This window comes from Ictidomys tridecemlineatus, chromosome 1 (assembly GCF_052094955.1).
Source record: "Ictidomys tridecemlineatus isolate mIctTri1 chromosome 1, mIctTri1.hap1, whole genome shotgun sequence".
NCBI classification, from domain to species: domain Eukaryota; kingdom Metazoa; phylum Chordata; class Mammalia; order Rodentia; family Sciuridae; genus Ictidomys; species Ictidomys tridecemlineatus.
Window position 1 is genome coordinate 172,891,138 of NC_135477.1, and position 22,217 is coordinate 172,913,354.

General features: G+C 33.4%; 1 protein-coding gene across 2 annotated transcripts in view; it reads left to right on the forward strand.

The window, feature by feature from the left end:
• Gabrg2 (gamma-aminobutyric acid type A receptor subunit gamma2) overlaps positions 1 to 22,217 on the forward strand; it is an 87,935-nt gene that overhangs the window by 12,616 nt on the left and 53,102 nt on the right. For both annotated transcript variants that reach the window (XM_078052074.1, XM_078052077.1), the window contains exons 2-4: positions 14,571 to 14,722; positions 16,238 to 16,305; positions 19,668 to 19,888. In XM_078052074.1, coding sequence (XP_077908200.1) covers positions 14,571 to 14,722; positions 16,238 to 16,305; positions 19,668 to 19,888 — 441 coding nt within the window. The remainder of the gene's footprint in view (positions 1 to 14,570; positions 14,723 to 16,237; positions 16,306 to 19,667; positions 19,889 to 22,217) is intronic.

Sequence of the window (22,217 nt, forward strand, 5' to 3'; positions counted from 1 at the left end):
GTATTTTTTTGTGTGTGTCTGGTTCTTTGGTTCAAAATAATGTTTTTGAGATACAGTAATGTAGCACACATCATGTGGTCTTCTTTTATTTCTATAAATGTATAGTATGAGTTACTATGCATTGACCATTATTTCCTTGGTGCTTGCAGTGTGAGGTTAATTGAATAAGGCTACCATGAACATTATTATGCACATGTTTTTGAGGACACATTTTAATTTCTCTTAATGAAGTTAGTGGGACATGAAATAGGCATATGTTAACATAAGAAATTAACAAAAGTGTTTTCCAGTACATGAATTTAAGGCTTTTCTAAATTCTTACAGCTTTAGAGATTATTTATCTTTGTAATAGTTACGTATCTGGTAACTATCTGGTAACATCCTTGCTTGGGAGGTTGAGGCAGGAGAATCACAAATTCAAAACTAGCCTTGGCAACTTACTGAGACCATGAGCAACTTAGGGAAACTCAACCTCAAAATAAAAATAAATAACTAACAATAATGGTCTGGGGATATGGTTTGGTGGTTAAGGACCTGTAGGATTAAAAAAAAAAAAGGAGGAGTAGAAGAGGAATAAATTCTTTTCATCTCAAAATTTCTGAGAGAAAGGAATATAGGAGTGGCTTAGCTAAGTGGTTGTGGTTCAGGACATCTCATGAGCTTGCCGTCAAGTTATGAAACAGGGTTCTGCAGACATCTGAATCTGCTGGACAATAAGCTTCCAAGTTTGCCCCTAGGTGACCACTGAAAGGAAACTCTAGGTGTTTATGTTCAGGGCTCTTTGTAGATTTGGAGATATGGAGAAGAAACATAAGAAACATGGAAGCCACAATCGTTATAATAACATCTCAAAAGTTACATGCCATTTACTTCCAAAATCTGCTGTTGATAACAGAGACTAACAGGTGCTGAAGATGAAGCATTGAACAAGGCAGGCCTCACCCTTCCTCTGTGGACCTCATATTCTAGAATAAAGACATGGGTTTTTGAACACAGTGAAGTATTAAATATAATAATATACTGTAAGCCTGTATTTATAAACTTACTTATAGACAATGTTGTATCTATAAATTGATTTGTTTCACTTATTGACAAGGATTTAAGGAACTTGTGTAAGTAGATACATATTTTATATTCATTTTTAAAACATGCAAATTCACATGATCATGTTCATTTTTTCCCCTAGACTGACATGGGACCTTATTTGACTCTTGTTGAGGGAAGCCCTGGTTTTTTTTTTTTTTTAATTTTTTAGTTGTAGTTGGACACAAACCTTTATTTTATATTTTTTTAATGTGGTACTGAGGATAGAACCCAGGGCCTCACACATGCTAGGTGAGTTATCTACCACTGAGCCATAACCCCAGCCCTGAAATCTTGTTTTTAAATGTGGAATGGAAACAAAACAGAATGAAGACAAAAAAATATAGAGAGGGATAGGCAAATCTTTTCCTGCCTTCAATAACTGTTAACTGAGTTCCTAATGCTTTGTTGGCCTGTTTTATCCTGGGGATAAAACAAGGAGACAGACAAATATCTTTATCCTCATGTGCCCTAAAAAGTGGGGGCAGGCAAACAGTGAACAAATAAACAACAACAACAAAAAAATAAATTTGGGTAAATGTCGAACAAATAACTAAGATGTGATGTTATGAAGAAAATCCAGGGAATTTTTACTTTACATAGGATGTCAAGAAAGGGCATTATCAATAATGGATAAAAACAGAAGTAATTTCTAAAAATTAAAAAAAAAGAGAAGTTGAGACTGTAAGGTGTTGAAGAGAAGCCAGCTGTCACCCTTAGGATGAGAATGATGGCAGGGAATAGCAGGTGCAGGACCCTGAAAGGAAGAAGAGTCTTGTGTAATTTGGGACGTGAATGAAGGTCCAGATGACTCAAGGACAGGAACCAGGGATGGCAATTCCCTGGATTTGCCAACAAGAAGCTATTGCTAACAGATGGCCTGGCAGCCACAGTAAAACGTTTGAATTGTATTTCAGGTAGGATGTGGGTCAGGGGAGTTACTTCATCTATACATACCACTCGTGTCCTTAAGGAAGAAGTGTTACTACATGATTAGAAGAATGGTGAGGGCTGCAGTTTACCTACTGATCTTCAGGTGCCTGACAACGCAACTCAATTATTGACTTTTAGCTCTCTTGGGATTCTAGTGTCATCCCACATCCAAGAAAGACATAGAATCACTTATCAATTCTATTATTATACTGATCTTTTAAAAATAATAATTAATTTATGGCAGTTATGAAATTTTTGCACTAGATTGAACAAGTGTGTTTATATAGATTTAGATTTGGAGAGTTAAATGGCAAAAACCATCTCTATATTCCAAAAAATTAACAAATTTTTCCATAAATTGATTGATTAAAAAATGTAAGGATTCACATAGGCAGAATTAATAAAAGTACACTTATTCATGCCTATAAATTTTCTTGCTGATTTAATATGTGTCCAGAATTACTGTGGAAAGTAAAATGCCAGGTAAAAATTTAAAAAAAATCAAAAAAGTAAAATGTGTGTCAAATTAACAAGAAACCATAGTACAATTTAAGTAACAAAATTTCCCTTTCCTCAGGAAATTTTAAAAAATAGGCTTCATTATTTCATATTTAATATCAGAAAATTTCAGAAGCATCTTATAGTAAAGAATATTTCTGGGGTACATCTATATGAAGGCTAGCTCCCCTTTAAAATAAACTCCCTCACCCAACTCCTTTTCACTCACAACTTCTCCCCACCTTCAACTTCTTGCAATAACCAACCTGGTGTTCATCACTGAATATTGTTCTTTCAAGAATACCAGATAAATAGTATCATACAGTTCACCTTAAAGATTCATCTATTTTATTGAAGTAACAAATAAACACTTGAAATAGTTTAACATTCTAAGCCATTAGACATCAGGCAAATTCAAATTAATACTACAATATGATATCACTACAAACCCATTAGACTGGATAAAATAAAAACAATACCGGCAAGATCTAATGTTAGTAGGAATGTGGACAATTGTGGCCCTTATGCATTGCTAGTGGGGAAAAAAACCCAATTTGATAACTTTTATAAGGTAAAAATCAAACACCTAATGTATTACTCATCAACCCCATTTCTAAATATTTACATGGGATAATTAAAAACTTATGTTCCAGAATAATAGCTTTTCAAAAGCAGTGATTTCTTTAGCTAAAATTATTTTTTTTAGGAATTCTTACATAAATGAACACATTAAGTTTCCTAGGTGAAATAGAAACTTCTTCTATTTTATTGGAGAATATATATAATTGTGTTAGTCATGAGCTTTAAAAAAAATTTTAGTTGTAGATGGGCACAATATATTTATTTTATTTATTTATTTTTATGTTGTGCTGAGGATCCAACCCAGTGCTTCACATGTCCTAGGCAAGCACTCTACCACTGAGCCACAGCCCCAGTCCAGTCATGAAACTTTCAAACTTATGTATTCTGCTTTGATATTACAGGTATTATGTACCTGAAGAATTATGTAAAGGTATTATGTACAACTGAATTTGATACACTTGACTACCTGAGGATTGTGGAAACAGAAAGAAAATAATAACAAGAACCTCATTTTATAATCTGTGCACTAGGATTTCAGGCTTTCTAAATATTTTAAAAATAATAACCAATAAAACAGGAAGTTACCTTGTTGTTTAATTGAAACTCTCTTTTCCATAATGCAAATTCTGAATGAATCAAGTTTTCTAGCCACATTATATAATAAAGGATATAAGTTTGGAAATCTGTAAGAGATGCAAATATCCCTTTTCTATTATATGAAACTAATGTGCTTACTTAAAACGTGTTTAAACTTGAGATGAAGCTGATGAAATTAGAATTCTTTCAAATACCACTAAGACTTTTTAAAATTTTTTTTTCTCTTTTTTAACATTATTCCAGAATTCTTGCAACAAAAGTCATTTGGACTTTCCAAATGTATTCAGAAAGCACTAATTGGTGCTCATTCTCAATAAAGAACTTTTAAAAAAAATTAATAGTTCTGGGTGCTAAAACTACTGCTTAGCTCATTGGAAATCTGTGACTAAACACAAATGAGTGGATGAACATAAAATTTCTGTTATCTGGATTATTTATTATTCCTAGTTGTATAAATTTATGTTATATGAATATAAAATAGACTATTTATTTAATGGAGGAGAGAAACTAAGGAAGAGAAACATTGCTAGCAACAAAACAGAAAAATAAAGTTAGACCAACCTCATTAACTTTTAAAGGAGAGCAATAAGACCTTGATTTTGAGAAAATAATTTATCAATAGTCAAATAATTTAAACTTAAGGTAGTCTTCTAGAATTGGCTTTGGACACAAGAATGGACTTTGAATTTTTATGACTTGAACTTAAAGATCAAAGGTATATCATAATTTTGGAAAAGAAAGAGTAAAGAAGAGAAAGAAATATTCTTGGAATCATAGCCACTCAGATGTATGTAAACAGATTGATAAAATTCCCGTTTGAAAGTGAAAGTGTATACAGTTACCTGAACAAATTCGCTCTGTGGCTCCAGACATCTGGACATGAGGTAAAAATTGGAAATTTTCATTTTCTGTTACTGCATTGTAGAAGATAAAACAGCAATAGAAATTTTCAACACTTTTTCAATACAACTGAATTTGATATGCTTGACTATGCATCTAAAAACACTCAGGTATTATATGAATTAGAACTGACCTTCATTCTTATCCACTTACTCTTAGTGACCTTTAAACAATCCAAGATCTAGAATAGTTTAATCTTCTGTTCATATACCATTTGAAAGTGCACAGAGGTTGTGTGCTGTGTTTGTGGGCCCAGTACAAATATTTATATGTCTGTTCATGATATATGTATGACCTTTTTTTTATTAGAAAAGAAAACAAAAGTTTTATTAGTTCCTTAAAATAATTTGTATTCTAGAAGAAAATGTCTTTCTTACAGAAATTGCAATTTGGAAGTGAATACAGAGGCACTTTGATAGATGTAACCTTGTGTCAAGTTGGAGGTGCTGACAGACAGATTAGTCATGCTCTGCCACATGAGAATGTTTTATTATTGTCTTGCCTTGTTATTTAAGAGTGCCTTTTTTCTAGCTGTTCAGGTATTTGTTTGTCTCCTTAAATAGATGGGAGGTGTTTTGATATCAGCATAGTACTTTGTGCTTCTTTCCATCTGCAACTGTTTCCTGCATAAAAGAGTCTCAAATATACGCTGATTAGCTAAGGATTAGGAAATCTAAATCTGTAAGGCATCATTCCCCAAATTTAACTGCCTTTATGGATTTTTATGACATCTAGGTGATACATGGCCATTTATTTACTGAATATTTTTCATAAAATAAAGTACTATATATTTAATATAATTATTTTAGTTGATACAGTTAATAAAAGTCAAAACAAACAAATCTGTAAATTTAGTGACATTTTTTCCTAATGAAAGAAACTGCAAAGTAAAGGCAATAAAACCAAAACAATGCTATCAAGTTTTTATAAGATACTTTTGTTTACCATATGTTATTGATCTCTTCAAAAATTAGATTAGTTGGGCTGGGGATGTGGCTCTAACGGTAGCGCGCTCGCCTGGGATGTGTGCGGCCCAGGTTCTATCCTCAGCACCGCATACAAACAAAGAAGTTGTGTTCACCAAAAACTAAAAATAAATATTTAAAAATTCTCTCTCTCTCTCTCTCTCTCTCTCTCTCTCTCTCTCTCTCTTTAAAAAAATTAGATTAGCAAATCAAGGGTAGTGGCTAAGGATTATGTGTGTGTGTGTGTATATATATATTTGTTGTTGTTGTTGTTGCTAAATTCTGAGAGCTTGTGTATGCCATGTTTTGGTAATTAATGCCTATGACAACACTTAAAATGATCTATGTGACACTTGGAATTGTCTTGTGTTCTAGTGGCAGGTGTCTCAATTTCTTAATGAGACAAATACAGCTATTTAACAGGACATAAATATTGAGAATGAGGGTATTTTGCATTTCCAGTATACCTTGAAACACTATAGTATGTTACATCTAAATTACCTAATAACAGTTTCCCAAAGTGATTATTTATTCTAAAAAGAAAGATTGGAAATTCAAAGGGCTGTGTCATATGGGGCTGGAGATGTGGCTCAAGCGGTAGTGCGCTCACCTGGCATGCATGCGGCCCAGGATCGATCCTCAGCACCACATACAAAACAAAGATGTTGTGTCCGCCAATAACTAAAAATAATAATAATAATAATAATAAATAAAAATAAGGGGGGCTGTGTCATATACTCTCTCAGTAGCTCTTAATTCTTTTCTCAGAATTAGTTGAATATCAGTGTCTTGGTGTCATCCTAGACCAATTACATTAGTATTTTAAGAGGGTGACCTTCAGCATTGACATTTTCATGAGGTCCTTCAGGTAATTTTAACACGGAGCCAGGGTTAAGAATGATTGTTCTGTACCCTGTTTAAACATTAAGTGTGTGCTGGACATTGCGCCTTCTAAATGCCTGATATGCATCATATAGATGAAGAAATGCAAAGTATTTCCTTCTTGAACTATTTCTTGTTGGTAAATCATTATATCCTTCTCTGGCATTAACTTTTAAGGTTTGCATATCTTTGGGGGTTAAAATTGATCTTGAATTTCTATAGTTGGAACATTGCTGGAAATGCAGAATCCAGTTGTGTCTCTGGAGTGAGGGAGAGGCACCCCCACATTGGCTGAGTATGTGACCATGTTTTCATTATAGTCCAAATACAATACAAGTGCAGTTGGTAATATCTACCTTGTTATAGGAAAAATGATACTGCCTGAGACCCACACACTTATGGACCTACTTCATGATACAGTTAATAAAAGTCAAAACAAACAAACAAAGCCCACTTTAGGCTTTTAAAATTACACATTAGTGTAGAGTGTGCAGGATGACCCACACCATTTACAGGTTATGAAATCGTGTTGAGTGCAACAATGTCCCTATAGCGTCTATTTAATTGAAAAGGGTGTACAAGTGAAAAATTGAAAATATTATATTCATTATTTTTTGTAAATAACTACATTACAGTTCTTTATAAAAAGATAAATAGGATATACTACAGTTTAAAAATTACCCATTGATATTTCTTTCTAACTGCAATTTACCATCCAATCTTTTATATATATTCTGCTCAAAAGCCATAGATAGTTCAGATGACGTCAGAAAACATTTCATGGGTTAGCCTTGACTTACTTCATTTTAATCCCAAAAAAATATTTTCAGTGTATGTCATTTAAGTTTTCACATGAAGAGAATCAATAACATTTAATGAAGAGAGAGGACTTTATGCAATTGCATCTTCTAGAGGCTGCTCATCTGAGTGTTAGCTACAATTATTCCATAGACACATACATAAAAAGAGGGGATGAATTTTACTAATTTTCACAAACATTCAGTCTTCTTTAAAAATAACCCATATTCTCATTGATTCAGTAAATATTTTGAAAAGTATTTGTTGGGCATATTAGCAGGTGCCAGGCATTTGCAAGCTTTTGGAAAAAAAAAAAAACCACTGTTGAACATAAAAGTAGCTCTTGTCTGTAGGGGCCTAATGTTTTGCTTCTAACCTTGACATTCAAATCTAATTATTTTAACCTTTGTTTTTTCTTTGGGGAAGTAAAAATTTATAAAAGCGCATAAGACAAATTCAGCTCAATGAGTTATCACATATTAAAATAAAAACTAATATAACCACCAACTGAGAGTGGAAATTAAATATTGCCAACACCTCAGAAAAGTCTTCATTATTTTCCCAGTTTCTGTACTCTTTCTCTGACTTCACAGTAACTGCTGTCCTTTCTTTGAGCATCTTAATTCTTTCCTGTCAATAAATTCTATATAAACATGAATATAACATATTTTTTATATATGAATGAATGCACAATATCTTTTATTTCTTGAATTCATTTTTTCTGTTGTAACAATAATTCATAATTATGATTTATAAATTTAATAACTCATAATTCATAAATAGATATCTACCGATGTATAATATTTAATTATGTAAATATGTGATATTTTACTCTTACATTCTACTGTTTATCTGGGCCATATCCATTTGTGTCAAGTACTAAGACAATAATGCAACTTTGAACTTTCTTATACATGTTATTTAGTAGATATGTATAAGCATACATTTTCAGAATAAATCCAGGAATGGGATTTGGGGGCTATAGTATATATAGATGTTAACATTATCAGATAATGCCTCAATAATTTTCTTCCCGCAGTATATGAGTCCTAGCCATACCATAACCTCCCTTTTTTCTTTGAGAAAGGTTAAAACAAAAGAAAACAAAATAATAAGGGAACTAAAAGAAAATGAACTTTACTAGAACATGACCTCACAGGGATGATTTTTTTCCCCTATCATATCCTTATCTCCTCAGTGACCACTGTGTTTTCCTTCTCCACATTTTTTTCTCATAACCTTTTCAAATGCCCCAATTTTCATGTGGTATCTGTGTAGCCAGCACACTTTGGGGGAAGCTCTATTTTCACTTTGATACTAATAGTAAGAGAGAAACTATGCAGAGAAACTATGCAGTATATCCTCATTCTCTAGTTATGGATACTGGTTTTCTATATATGATTCCTTCCAGGCTAGTCATACATAAAACAAGAATTTTTGAGGGTCTTTAGACAACAAGGATCTCACTCTTTTGGAGAGATCTCTTGGAATAGTTTAACTCTGCTTCATTAGTATAAGCAAGGAATCATAGTGATGCGGAGTCTTCACCAGCAACTTAGGACCACATGGTCAAGTAAAGTTTGGAAGAAAGCTGATGCCATGGAGAATGGAGGAGGAGACAGAACAAATCTGAGTTTTTGAGTAAATAGGCAGGCTAAAGCCCATCTTACCTCAGTCTTTGTAATTAGATGTGCCAAGGCTTCTCAATTTGGTTTAGATGTTCCTGAGACTTGCAATCAAAATTCATCCTGACAGACAGATCTGGGGACACAGTTTAGTGGTAGAGTGTTTGCCTAGCATTTACCGGTGCTAGGTGTGATCTTCAGCACTGCAAAACAAAACTTTAAAAAAAGTCACAGACATTTATTTTATATGAGTCATTAATGACTATTAATAAAATAAAGTTTGAATTTTACATACTGGAATTTATATCTCTGATAATTGATTCAGTCAAATAGACACATGTATCAAAAGGTGTTAGACTAATGTTAAAGAATAGAACTTGGTGAGAGATAAGGAAGTCATTCCAAGTATGGCAATTTACTTTAAGAAAGTTTCACTCTCCTGTGTGAACATTCACATTCATGTGCACACCCTGCTGCATTGAGGAACAGCCCCCTCAATAGGTCCTTTATAGGTCACTGACAGGTTATTATTGAGAAATACAGAATGCCCTCTACCCCTGAAGTGTTCTACAGAAAAAACCAACTGGTATTCCAGTTCTGTTGGAACTGGAATATCACAATATCTTTTTTTAAAAAAAATTGCTGTATGTATAAATGTGGCTGTATAACCAATGTGATCCTGCAATCTGTACACATGGAAAAATAAGAATTCATACCCCATTCAAATCAAATGTATGATATGTCAAGATCATTGTATTGTCACAATATCTTTTAAGACTCCTGGTTTTCCTGGAAGTACACAGTGATGTCCGCATCTCATCTTCAAATGCAAAGTTCTCTATGCTCTCTCATGATGCAAACTTCCTTATTCTACTTGTGACTTCACTTTCTAAAGTTCTCCTCCTGCACAGGCTGGAGAGCATCTTTTAAAATGACCTGACTTATATGTCAGCCATGCTCCTGCTCAAGTATTGCTTTCCAAATACAGGAGAAGTTCAAATGAGGCAGCTTATCCCATCCATTAAGTGAAATTGCAAGCTTTGCTGTTATTCCTCACCACGGGAAGATCCAATCATTGGTATCTGCAAAGGCTAGTTTATGAAACCTAAATATCATTAACTTGGTGCTGAAGGTGCTGTATCTTTTATTGGGCTCTGATATAAACTAATTTATTCTCCTGTGGGAAGATGAGCTGGTGAAATCATTTATTTTGTATGATTTTATTGTTTGATGAATGTATAGTAACAGACTCTTTGGTCCCAATTTCTTTTCAAAGCCTTTTAGCATAACGGTTACATGTTTTGTTTTGGCATATCAAGTGTCTACTGGTAACTATAATTGTGTATCTTTATCCTCAATAGGAGGATAATTATAGGAATATCAGTGTTTTAAGAATTAAATCAGAGAAGTATTTAAACCCTCAAGTTATTTCTATAACTCAATGAATATTTAACAACAATTATTTTGGTGCTATTATTTCTCTGGGAAAATGAGTTTTCCAGAAAAAAATGATGATTTCTACAAATTTTCATTAAACACATGCTCAAGGAATTTTATAGTTTAGTAATGGAGACAATTAATAGGCAAAGCAAAAAATGCAGATTGTGATCAGTACTAAGAAGCCATCAATTTCCTGATTACAGTATATAAAAAGTGCAGAGAGCAACTAATGTAGAAAAGTCATCTAGGCATGGCCAGGGTGAGAAGATGATGTTTGGATTGAAATTTAAAAGGTGAAATAAGCTATGGCGAGTATTAGGTAGAGGGGGAATAAAGCGAGGACTGTAGGCAGAGGACAGCATATACAAAGCCATGCAGTTTGGCCTGATTTCTGGAACTCCAAAGTAGCATGCCGGTATGAGGAGGAAGATCTTCCTTGTTAATGGTGCTTTGGAGTGTGGAATTCCTATGGGATAGCCTCACAAGGAGCCTGAAGAGCAGGGGATCCCCCTGGAATGTGGCTAAAGCAAAGAGTGGAGATTTATGAGATATAAGCAGGGGTATTCAAAATTTAAAGGGTCCATTAACGGAGCAAAAAGCCGAAATGTACAGAAATCTTTTCAAAGAAAAGATTAAAATTTATCATTTTATGGATCATATATCTTGGGAGATATAGATTGACATTTAAAAATACTGAGCATATGATTCACTATATCTATAAAATAAAAGTTAACCAAAATCACATCAATAATATAGTGGTGAAGTTTTGAAAGAGTGAAACACTAGGGATTTAAAAATACTTGAAGTGTAAAACTAAATGAGCTTTTGTTTACTTTTTTAATTCAATGATCTCATCTATGTATGTTACAGAAAGGTACACATTGTCTTTGTGATGCATCTAATACCAACAAATTTAAAGATATATCAATGAAAAGACAACTGTGCTTATTTCTTATCAATTTTTTTTTTCAGTTTTACTATCTTACGAGTGTAATAGTTAGGCTTTTCCCCATATCAGACTTAAAGCTATATTAAGTCTATGGGAATATGAAATCCTTAGATGAAAATGTAAAATTCCAGAAAAATGTGTGATTAATCTTCTCAGTTCCAAACATTCACAAGATGTACCAAAATTTAGAGTCAGAATCTTCTATGTAATTGTAAGAACTCTCAAAGAACAATGCCAATCAAGTTTTGTCTTCCTATAAACCTCTTTTAATCCTAGATAAAATGTTTTATCAGTTTGAAGATGAGTTCATGTTTATAATCATATGTGAAACTGTAAAGACAGAAATAAAAATGAATAATCCAATTTACAACATAGAGACTCAGATTTAAATGACCCTTTATGATAGGAATCTGGGAATCTATATTTTTAAAAGTTCATTCTAGCACGCAGACGTACACACACACACACACACACATACACACACACGGACAAACATTCTCATATTTTAATATGTATATGAATCTCTTCTACAATTTGTTAAAATAAAGATTCTGATTTGAGGATCTGGGTGGATCCCAGGGTTCTGCATTTCTACAAAGCTCCCAGGGGATACTGTTGCTGGTGGTCCAAGTCTTTTGGACAGATGGCTTTGTAACAATGTTTTGAAACTTTCCAGAAATGAGAAGCCCAAAAGATTTTCTTGGCACTGACACTCAGACATTATCACTCAGATGACCAAAAATAAAATCTTTCTGTATTATGGTTTTTTAATTTGAGAGTAATTTCAATTTCACTTCTTTCCCTCTTTAAGAATATCATTTTAAACCAAAGGGCACCAGGAGGAGTAATAATCTCTAAATGCTGTTGCATTTTAAAAAGTGCCTTTTGCTAGAAGTTCAAATCTGTATTTACTCTCATCCCACACAAGGGTCAAATCGACCTGAGTCATTGTTAGTCTCTTTTTTCTGGGACATCCTCAAGGAGTTGACAATACCCCAGAATGTCTCACCTAGTGGTCATTATCCCCAGATAGCCCCCCTGGGAACACAGGGGTTCTTACCTCCAGAAGAGGCCAGAGAAATAAACAGCCAGCCTTGAAAAAGGACCATATTTTTTTAAAGACAAATTTGGAATTAATTCCAGATTACGCACCAGTTCCATTAATTTAGCTCTCAGCTGAGAGAGAGCCGTAGAGAAGAAAAACCTCATTTATTTATAATACAGTGGCTCATTATTTTTCTTCCTGAAAAACATCTGTTTTTAGTTCTTCTGAACCATATTATATAAAAGCCTCGAAGTAGCATCTTTAGAATCAGATTCGAGAGCTGTTGTTATGAATCAGCAGTGGTCACTCTATAATGACAGTGATATTGGGCCTAATTGCTGTGTCAGGCGTTGTGCTACATACTTAATAAGCATTATCTTAATCTTACATAAGACTATGAGCCGAATACTAGTATTTCCTACATTTTTTAAAAATGAGAGTTTTGAGACTTATCAAGGCTAAAGTAACTTGTCTCAGGTCATTAAACAGTAAGTGACAGACATATGAATGAATCCAGAAAGCAGACCATGGTGACAGCAGATGGGCCTCTGGGTTAAAGAACTTAAAATTTTCTTTGCCAGAGAGCTGTTCCTCCCCTATACTAGTAAGATTTGGGTCACAGAATTATAGTTCTATTACACAGAATTTAGCAAAGCGCTGGAAAAATGAAGAATTGAGCCCTCAAATGGGATTTCCTAGCAGAGGTCTGGTCTCAATGCCCACAAGAGGCCTTTCTCTTTGAGAGCTGGTTGAAACATTGCCCAGCCCATCCTACCCACTATGGACACTATGAAATTAATGCTTATTTAAAGTTTCTATGCTTGCTGAAGTGCAAGATGTAAAACGCTGACTATTTTAGGCTTTTTGCACATGTATTTTTATAATGCTTCCTAAAACTTTAAAACACAATGAAAGAGGAGGTTACAGTACTTGCTTACTAAACTGAGATATATTAGTGATTGCTCTAAAAATTTCATCATCAATCCTTATCCTCAAGCCACATTATTCACATAATCACCATTGTCTCCAATATTTATTCATCTAAATATTGTGTATGTGTGTGTGAATGTTTTAAAACTGTGGGTGATTGAGAAAAGATAATAAATATGGTTTGAGAATACAGGTGTTTGGGGTACTGTGGCAATTTGATATCTGACATTTAAAAAAACCTACTCTATACCACATATCCACATATTCAGGAATATAAACTGAAATTGGATATAGGGTGGGAAAGTTTGTATTTTTTCTTTTTAAATTAATATTCACTGAGTGCTCCTAAAAACAAAATGGCAACTTTTACAAGGGTTCCTGTTTTCCTAGATCAGTCAAATATAATCATCTTATGTGTGGCAGAGGAGAGTGTTGGGACTTAGGGCAGGGGAAGAAGTAAGCTCTGGGAAGTCCACTCACCTTCCAGATTCACACTTAGCTTCTATCTTAAGTGTGTATGTGTGTGACGCAGGGTTGGGGGAGTTCTGCCAGATTGTAGTCATTTAAGACTGAATTACAGGAGTAGTATATGACTATCAGTCAGAACAGGTGTGTATTTATATGATTGCACTACATCAACCACTGTCTGAAATTCCAGCTCAGAAATGTTTTCAGAAATAAATGGTGACTTAAAGTCTGCAACTGTATTTTTTCTTCATAGTGCCAGGTTCTTAACGATCAAAGATGAATGAACTTCCCTTGCCTTCAGTACAAGCAAGGGGGGAAAATACAAATGCACACACCCTGGGGGCAGAAGAGGCAGCAAGATAAAGTTATCCCTAGTATTTCAATTGAGAGGGGAGAATGTCTGGCGGTCTGTGGGAGTGGATCTAATTATCACTCTCTTACTTTCATGAATAGGTTCCTTCTAAAGGAGGAGGAAGTAGACATTGTGCTTGAATTCTTAGACTACATTATGATAATTTAAGCATCACATTCACAAAAATAGTTTGTTTTTTTTAATAAGTCCTTCCTGAGGCTGGGCAGGTGGGTAGGAAGAATGTCAAACATGGGAAAGGCAGAAATAAATGATGACTCGTGGTGTATTTATAGATGGTAGGTCAGAGCACCCTGGAAAACTGGGGAGATGCTTTAATACATTTTAATCCCCATCTGTACAGTTTGATCAGTTGGATTCAACATCAGGTGGCTATTTTTTTTTCTTGTTTGTTTTCTACATTCCTGTAAACTTGCTTCATTTTTCCTTCACCATCAGTATTTTTTTTGGTAAAAATCAACTCACACGTAATTTGTTTCTTGACCAATATTTTTTTTTTCCTTAGCTTTACCAGTCAAAAATCTGATGACGACTATGAAGACTATGCTTCTAACAAAACCTGGGTCTTGACCCCTAAAGTTCCTGAAGGAGATGTCACTGTCATCTTAAACAACCTGCTGGAAGGATATGACAACAAACTTCGACCTGACATAGGAGGTATGATGAAGCCTCTCTGAGAGGACCACCTGAATGTGTCCACCTTATCAGAAGAAAAGCAGAGACATATTTCAAGAGCCAGAAAATTTTAAATTATACTTCTGTATTGTAAAAAATAGAGAATGTAAATAGCATTCAAGACTGGGTGGGAAGGGTATTGATCAGTTCTACATGAAAAAAAAAATGTGATTTTCAAGTGAAGCTTGACCCAGAAATTCAAATTTTCTTAGTTATTCTAGACCAAAGCTGTAAAAAAAAATAGTGACAATGTCTTATGAAATACCAACAAAAAATAAGAAAAACTTAGAAAGGTTACACTGGTTAACCTGCTGCTATGTAACAAACAAGGACCAAATTACTTGGCCAACATCAGAAAGCATTTCTTTAACACTGTACCCAGGGATAAACTAACCTGGCCCAAACCAGGCTGAGGCTGCTCATATGGGGCAGAGGTGCTCTAAGCATCTTTCATTCTACTCTTGGAACTAGCATACTAGTTAGGAGAATCCTTTTCAAGGCAATAGAAAAGAGCAAATGAGAAACTCGCAGTGTTTAATGCTTAGGCTTAGAACCGGCAAATTAACTTTTGCCTATATATCATTATCCAGAGCAAGACTGGTCAAGCCTGAATCTAGAGGTAGAGGAACAACATCACTGAGATGAAGGTCAGACTGCACAAGCCAATATGCCTGAGGAATTCCATCCACTATGGAGTCTGGCATAGTTTTTCTGGGAAAATGAATAAAGATGAGAAAAAAATGTACTTTGTTGAATCAAAGCCCAGAATGCTATTATGAATCTTTGTTCATTAAATGCTAAATGAAAATGGAGCACCCGTATTTGGTCATGGATATTACATTATAGATTTTTATACCAGTCTTCACTGATAAATAGGTTTATAATGGATTTCCATATGGTTTCCCCATCTTTTCTGTGTAGTCACAGCATGCAATAATTCACTGAGGGAGATTGATTTGGGGTTGGCTAGAGGTGTGCAAGGATAAAGTGGTCATAAAATGAATCAGCAGGGAGAAATGTTTCAAAAACAATTCATATTACTCGTGGCTCTTTATATCTACCTCATGTTTCTAATGTAGTTTTTTTTTCCTTGAGTTACTAACTAATTATTTTCTACATGGGTAAAGTCAGGTTAAGATATGAAAGTAGATCACAGAGCTTCAAGGTAAGATGGAAAAATTCAACATGTCTGAGAAAAAAAATGAAAATAAGCTTTGAACAGTATCTTTTGATTTCTCCATTTTTATATAGTATCAAAAGGATAATCAGTTTCAAAACTCTACTATGCTTGTTTATTGCATTTACATGCACAAAAGGAGATATTCCTTTGAAAACATAGTTGTTATTCAAAGGTATTGAACTAGTAACTGGTACTAAATTAGTTATGAATAAAATACTTCTAATGTAGCTAAATGAGTCTATTCTAGAAAATAAAGACTAAAATGATAAAATTTTGTACCTCTCCATCTGTTTATATCTCTGTGTTTCTCATTACAGTTAAACCAACATTAATTCACACAGACATGTACGTTAATAGCATTGGCCCAGTGAATGCTATCAATATGGTGAGTTTCATGTTAAAATTGTCTATTTCGTTAGCATGGAAGTAACAAGGAGCATGCCAATACAAGAGATTAGTTTTAATGGGTTATGGTCTCATTGAATTTCTAAATACTCAAATGGAGGAATCCAAACAGAAAAGAGGATATGTATTTCAACTCAAGAGGAAAGTGAAGGGCTGGGGTTGTGGCTCAGTGGTAGAATGCTTGCCTAGCACATGTGAGGCACTGGGTTAAATCTTCAGCACCACATAAAAATAAAATAAAGATATTGTGTCCATCTACAACTAATATATGTGTGTGTGTATATATATATATATATGTATATATATATGTGTGTGTGTGTGTGTATATGTGTGTGTGTGTGTATGTCTCTGTATGTATACACACATATAAATATATATATATATATAAATATACACATACATATAAATAAATATATATATATATATGTATATATATATATATATATACATATATATATATATATATGAATGAAAGTGAAATAAGCCAGACTGAGAAAGTCAAGATTTGAATATTTTCTTTCATATATGAAAGCTAGACAGAGGGAGGGAAAGAAAGGAAAATGAAGGAAGAAGGTTGAAATGTCAAAAAAATTAAAGAGAAAATAATAGAACAAAGGACAGGGATAGATGGATAGATAGGGAGTAAGGGGATATAAGGAAATACTGGGGAAGAGAATTATGCTATGCACATGCAAAAACATAGCACAAACCCATATATATAATGAATTAATTAAAATAATAATAATATTAATAGTAATAATAATAATAAAAGGGAGATCAGTAAAGAAAGGAGATCTGATGATCGAGGAGGGAAAGAAAGCTAAGGTACTGTGGAATGAGGCTGATCAAATTACATTATGTGCGTATGTGAATTTTGGCATAATGAATCCAACTAATTATGTATAATTATTATGCACCAATAAAAACATTTTACAAAGATTAAGTTCAACATTTTGGAAAAGAAATAAAATCTTTCAGATTTGTTTTTTTCTCTTGTGATTAGAAGATAAATATCGAGGACTTTTTGTTATAAAAATTAAATATAATATAGAAAATTAATTTTTATAAAATGTTATAATAGTATAATTCAGCTACTGTATGTATACTTGACAATTGCTAATTACAATAAAATAAAATAGAGTATTCCGCTATTTTTTAGAAAATTGATGTTGTGGGGATGACAGAGTTTATATCAAATTAGAAAGGTTTTTCAGAGAAAATAGTTCATTAGTTATAATAATGAATGTAATTTTGTTCTTCAATAACATTTTCCACCCAAATCTGAAATGAGAAAATATGCTGAGTATGTAGTATAATAGAGTGGAGAGAGAAAGAATGGGGTCAAGGAGTTATGATAATATGTTATATTATTTAAAAAATAATATAATCCAGTGTGATATTGGCACATTTTAAAAAGTGTTTACCAAGCTAGCAATAACAAAATTCTGTGATGAAACTATAGGGCACCCCCTGAATAGCCCATACAAATTCCATTGCTTACTTTACCATTAACCATTCATTTTAACATGTTACATTTTTATAAATAAAATTCTCAAAATCCTTAGTTTCTGGTATAAGTTGTAAATATTTAATAACGGGAATCTATAGGTATCAGAGTAACTTCATTCCTGTAGGCAGTTTATTTAAACTTAGAATTTTTGTTTTCTTTAGGAATTAGAGTCTCCAGAACAGACCCAAGGTCACAGTTTCTAAAATGCTGGTGTTAAAACTCAGATGTTTTCAGTTCTGTTTTATTTTTTGTGGGATTTTTTTAATTTTGGGGTTTGTTTTCTGTTTTGGTCAAAATATATTCAAAATTTTGGTACAGGAAAAGACACAAAACAGTGTATATATTGTAAAGTAAGCACATATTCTCTAACAAATCAATGATTTCCCTGGTTCATTATGCTTAATGTAAAACAGAGTGTGAGGGACTGGGCTGGAGAACGTGGGTGACTTTTTTCCCTGTCTCTGACCATCTAAGAATACTGAGCTGTTTCTACTTTTTAAAATTTTCATAGACATAATTAAAATTAAGTTACAAAAAATTGTGAGACTTAATTAGGGTTCATTATTAGGAATGATGCCAATATCAAATAACTTAATCTGCAGTTTATGGTAATAATAGTTTATTCTTTGTTGTATTTGCACATAGGTAGTTTATTAGATGAGATGTTGCATGAAAAGTATTTAGCCAGAGGACTGACACCAAATAAGTACCCAATGGAATAAATAAGAAAACAAGAATAAAAGGAGAGCAGCCTTGTGATTAAGGGCTGGATGGTGGCGATGGTGGTGATAAAGTTGAGAAGTACAGCATCATAGCATTACAGAGCTGGAGGGGCCTGAGCATGTAATGAATTGATTGCTAGTTTGTGAAGATGAGGGAAATGAGGCCCAGGGAGTAAAGGGTTTTCCACAGAGACTTCCTCTAAATGTGACAGTCCCACTGGAACTCAAGTATTATGACTCCACAGCACCTTTGTTTTTCTTTGACTGAAGTCAATGATTTTTCTGGTTTAGTGACATATGCTTGAGGGGAATCATTATAGGCATTTAAGAACAGGCTTTGTGATAGAGATTAGTGCAATATTAGAAATGATTTTTCATTAATTTCATCTTCTTTAGAAAAAGCAAAAGCAGCTATAATAAATAGTGAAAAAAATGAGTTACTTTTCATTGATTGTTTGCTGTCTGCCATGCATGTGTGAAGCACTTCATGTGCATTCACTTTTTCTATGTTGACATGACCTGACTTGTTAGATTTCTTAGAATCTCCATTTTATTATGGGGTATCTGAAGCTCCAGTTTAGTACCTTTTGGGTATTCTAGACTTTGTTTCACTCTACAATAATGATTCTGAACCTAGTAAGTTTTGTTCCTTAGGAGATATTTGGCGATGTCTGGAGGTCATTTTTGGTGTCACAACTTGATGGAGTTACAATGGAGTGGAGGGGTTGCTCCTGCTGTCTAGACTATAAAAGTAAAGAATGCTGCTAAACACACTATGATGCATGGGTCAGTTTTCCACAGCAAAGAATTAGCTGGCTCAAAATACCACCACAAACTGTCGTCTAGACATGGGAAGCAAAGAATGATGTCAGGGCTCTGAACTTTTGTCAGAATATATTTATAAACGTCTTTTTAAAAAATAAAAGTATAAAACTGCTTGCAAAGATAAGCGAGGCAATGGCCTTATAAACAAAGCTCTTGCTTCCTCTTGGAGTATTCAAAGCCAAGTACTTTCCTTCATATTGGCAATATGTGCAAGAATAAAATATGCAAAATATATTTTTATTGTATTAACATGTTCTGTGTGATCTATCTTTCTCTTTAAAACAGGAGTATACAATTGATATATTTTTTGCCCAGACATGGTATGATAGACGCTTGAAATTTAACAGTACCATTAAAGTCCTCCGATTGAATAGCAACATGGTGGGGAAAATCTGGATCCCAGATACTTTCTTCAGAAACTCCAAAAAGGCTGATGCGCACTGGATAACTACTCCTAATAGGATGCTGAGAATTTGGAATGATGGTCGAGTGCTCTACACCCTAAGGTATTCTTTTGGAAAAGAAGCCCAGTAATCACTAGGGATATAACAAAAATCTATCACACTATCTTTAGGAAAGAAAAAATAAAATTTCCAGCCCATATGAGGGTTAGGGTATCTCATGAAAATAGCATAGAACATCACCGAGTTTTTCTATCTGTTATCAATAATCTTCATTAAAGTTCTAATCATAGGCAGAACTAATTTTCTGAGAATAATGTAAGTACACTGTTTTCTTACAACTGGTATGAAATGTCTCTTACCTATATGAGATCTTCTGACTTTTATACCTTCCTTGATGTTTTGGATGTGAGTCCTGCTAATTTAGAAGATAGAAACTAAAGTAGTTATCTTGGGGACCACCACTTCTTGTGTTTGAAAATGTCCTCATTTCTAAGGAAATCATTGCTAAAGGAGAAGATTTGATGTGGGAGCCTCCACACATCGTTTTTCTTTTAGCTGAACAATGGCAAGCACTTAGAATTTATTATCTTCCATCTCCTGTCCATCTTCCCTATGACATTGCCAAGGTTGTGTGACATAATTTATTATCTAGTTTAGGATTAGGCATCTTTTGTAAGAGTTGAAGAAGCCATCTTATATCTTCTGAATTTAGGATTACATAATATTTGCAAAGTTTTCTATGTAAATTACTTTATGTCATCATCTTAGCCCACTTTGTACTCACAGGCATTTAAAATATTTTTACACTGAAGTTCTTCACTAGTGAGAGTACATTATTAAATAGTAAAATAGTACATATACTTAAGAGTCAGATTGATCTGGCTCTCTGTCTTGTTAATTGTTTGAACTGGGCAACTCTTCAGAAATTCTATCTATGGGAACTTGGAGAAACACATATGATGAAAAGATTCTTGGTTCTAAAAGACATCTCAAAGATTTGTGTGCAGAGTAAGCAAGATGTTTTTACTGGGTTACACTTTTATTTAGATGAATTATGTGAGAACTGGTGGAAGTTACTGTGACCACCATCAGTCACTGCACTATGCTACCTCACCCCCACCTCTGATACAATTGTGCAAACCTGTACCTTTCATTCCAGAATGTCTATAAAGTACAGATAAATATTCTTACCTTACAGAATTGTTATAAAGATAAAATGCTTAATATTGAGTCATAAATAGTAAATACAGCAGATGTTAAAATATCTGTATATATACTTTCAGTAAAAGAATGGGAACAATATGATTCTTTTACATATTAGTATCCTAGAACATCTAACTTCAAAATGATTCATGTCACTTATGATACATATTTTTATGTCTTATGTAATATTCAATTTACAAAATGAATACTTCAAATTAGTTCCAAAGCCTAAAGGCTTTGAGTTTGATCAAATCAAGAGAAAAAATGACTACAACTGCAAAAGAAATTCATTGCATCTATTTTAAATTCATTCATCATGGGTTTTGTTAAATTAAAGATAAGGTAATAACTGGAATTAGAAACTAGTGAAAATCAAAGCCTGGTCCAATAAATTAGAACTTAGTCTAACTTTTGAACTATGAAGTCAGTCACACTGTCTCAAGTCTCTTTATCATTCTCATAACATTATACTCATCCTTTGACTTATTAATTTGAGAAATCACTACAATAGTTAATTATAAAAGCTGCCTCAATATGTCACTCATAAGATTCAATTAAAGCTTGCATCATTGCCAGTATATATATAGAAATGATTTTATTCTGGTTGCTTATCTATAATGAGCTGTGTGTGCAGGGGTGAGGGTATGTGCACATGCATATGTCTGTTTCTGTGTATCTGCAATCTGTCCATATCATTTTCAACTTTAATAATTCAGGTTTAATTTGGAGAGATAATACTAATAAAGTATTAAATTTAAGAATAAATTCAATTATGAATAAAACAGTCTTTTATTTGAATGACATGTAATTATGGAGTTGCAGTGATTCAAACCTCCATCTCTAAAGACTGATAAACCTAAGCCCAAATATTAACCGTGTCACTAGTTATGTGATTTTGGACAAGTTCAAGCGCAATTAAGGCACATTTATCAAATGAGGAAACAATTCACTTTATCCAGAGCTTCTTAGACAATTTCAAATATATTTAAAGATTAGTAATTACTCTATTACAACACTGAAAGATCAGTCTCTCCAATTAAAAGTTATGCAATTTGAGAAATATTTAAAATAATTTTTATAAAAACATAACTTAAACATTAACATCAACTTAAACATTGATTTTTATATATATTTAAATAAAAGAATTAACAAATATGAAACTTTAAAAATTGTCAGCCCACCATCAATACAATTGTAGATTATATTCGCAGTTCTTAAAAGGTGGTCA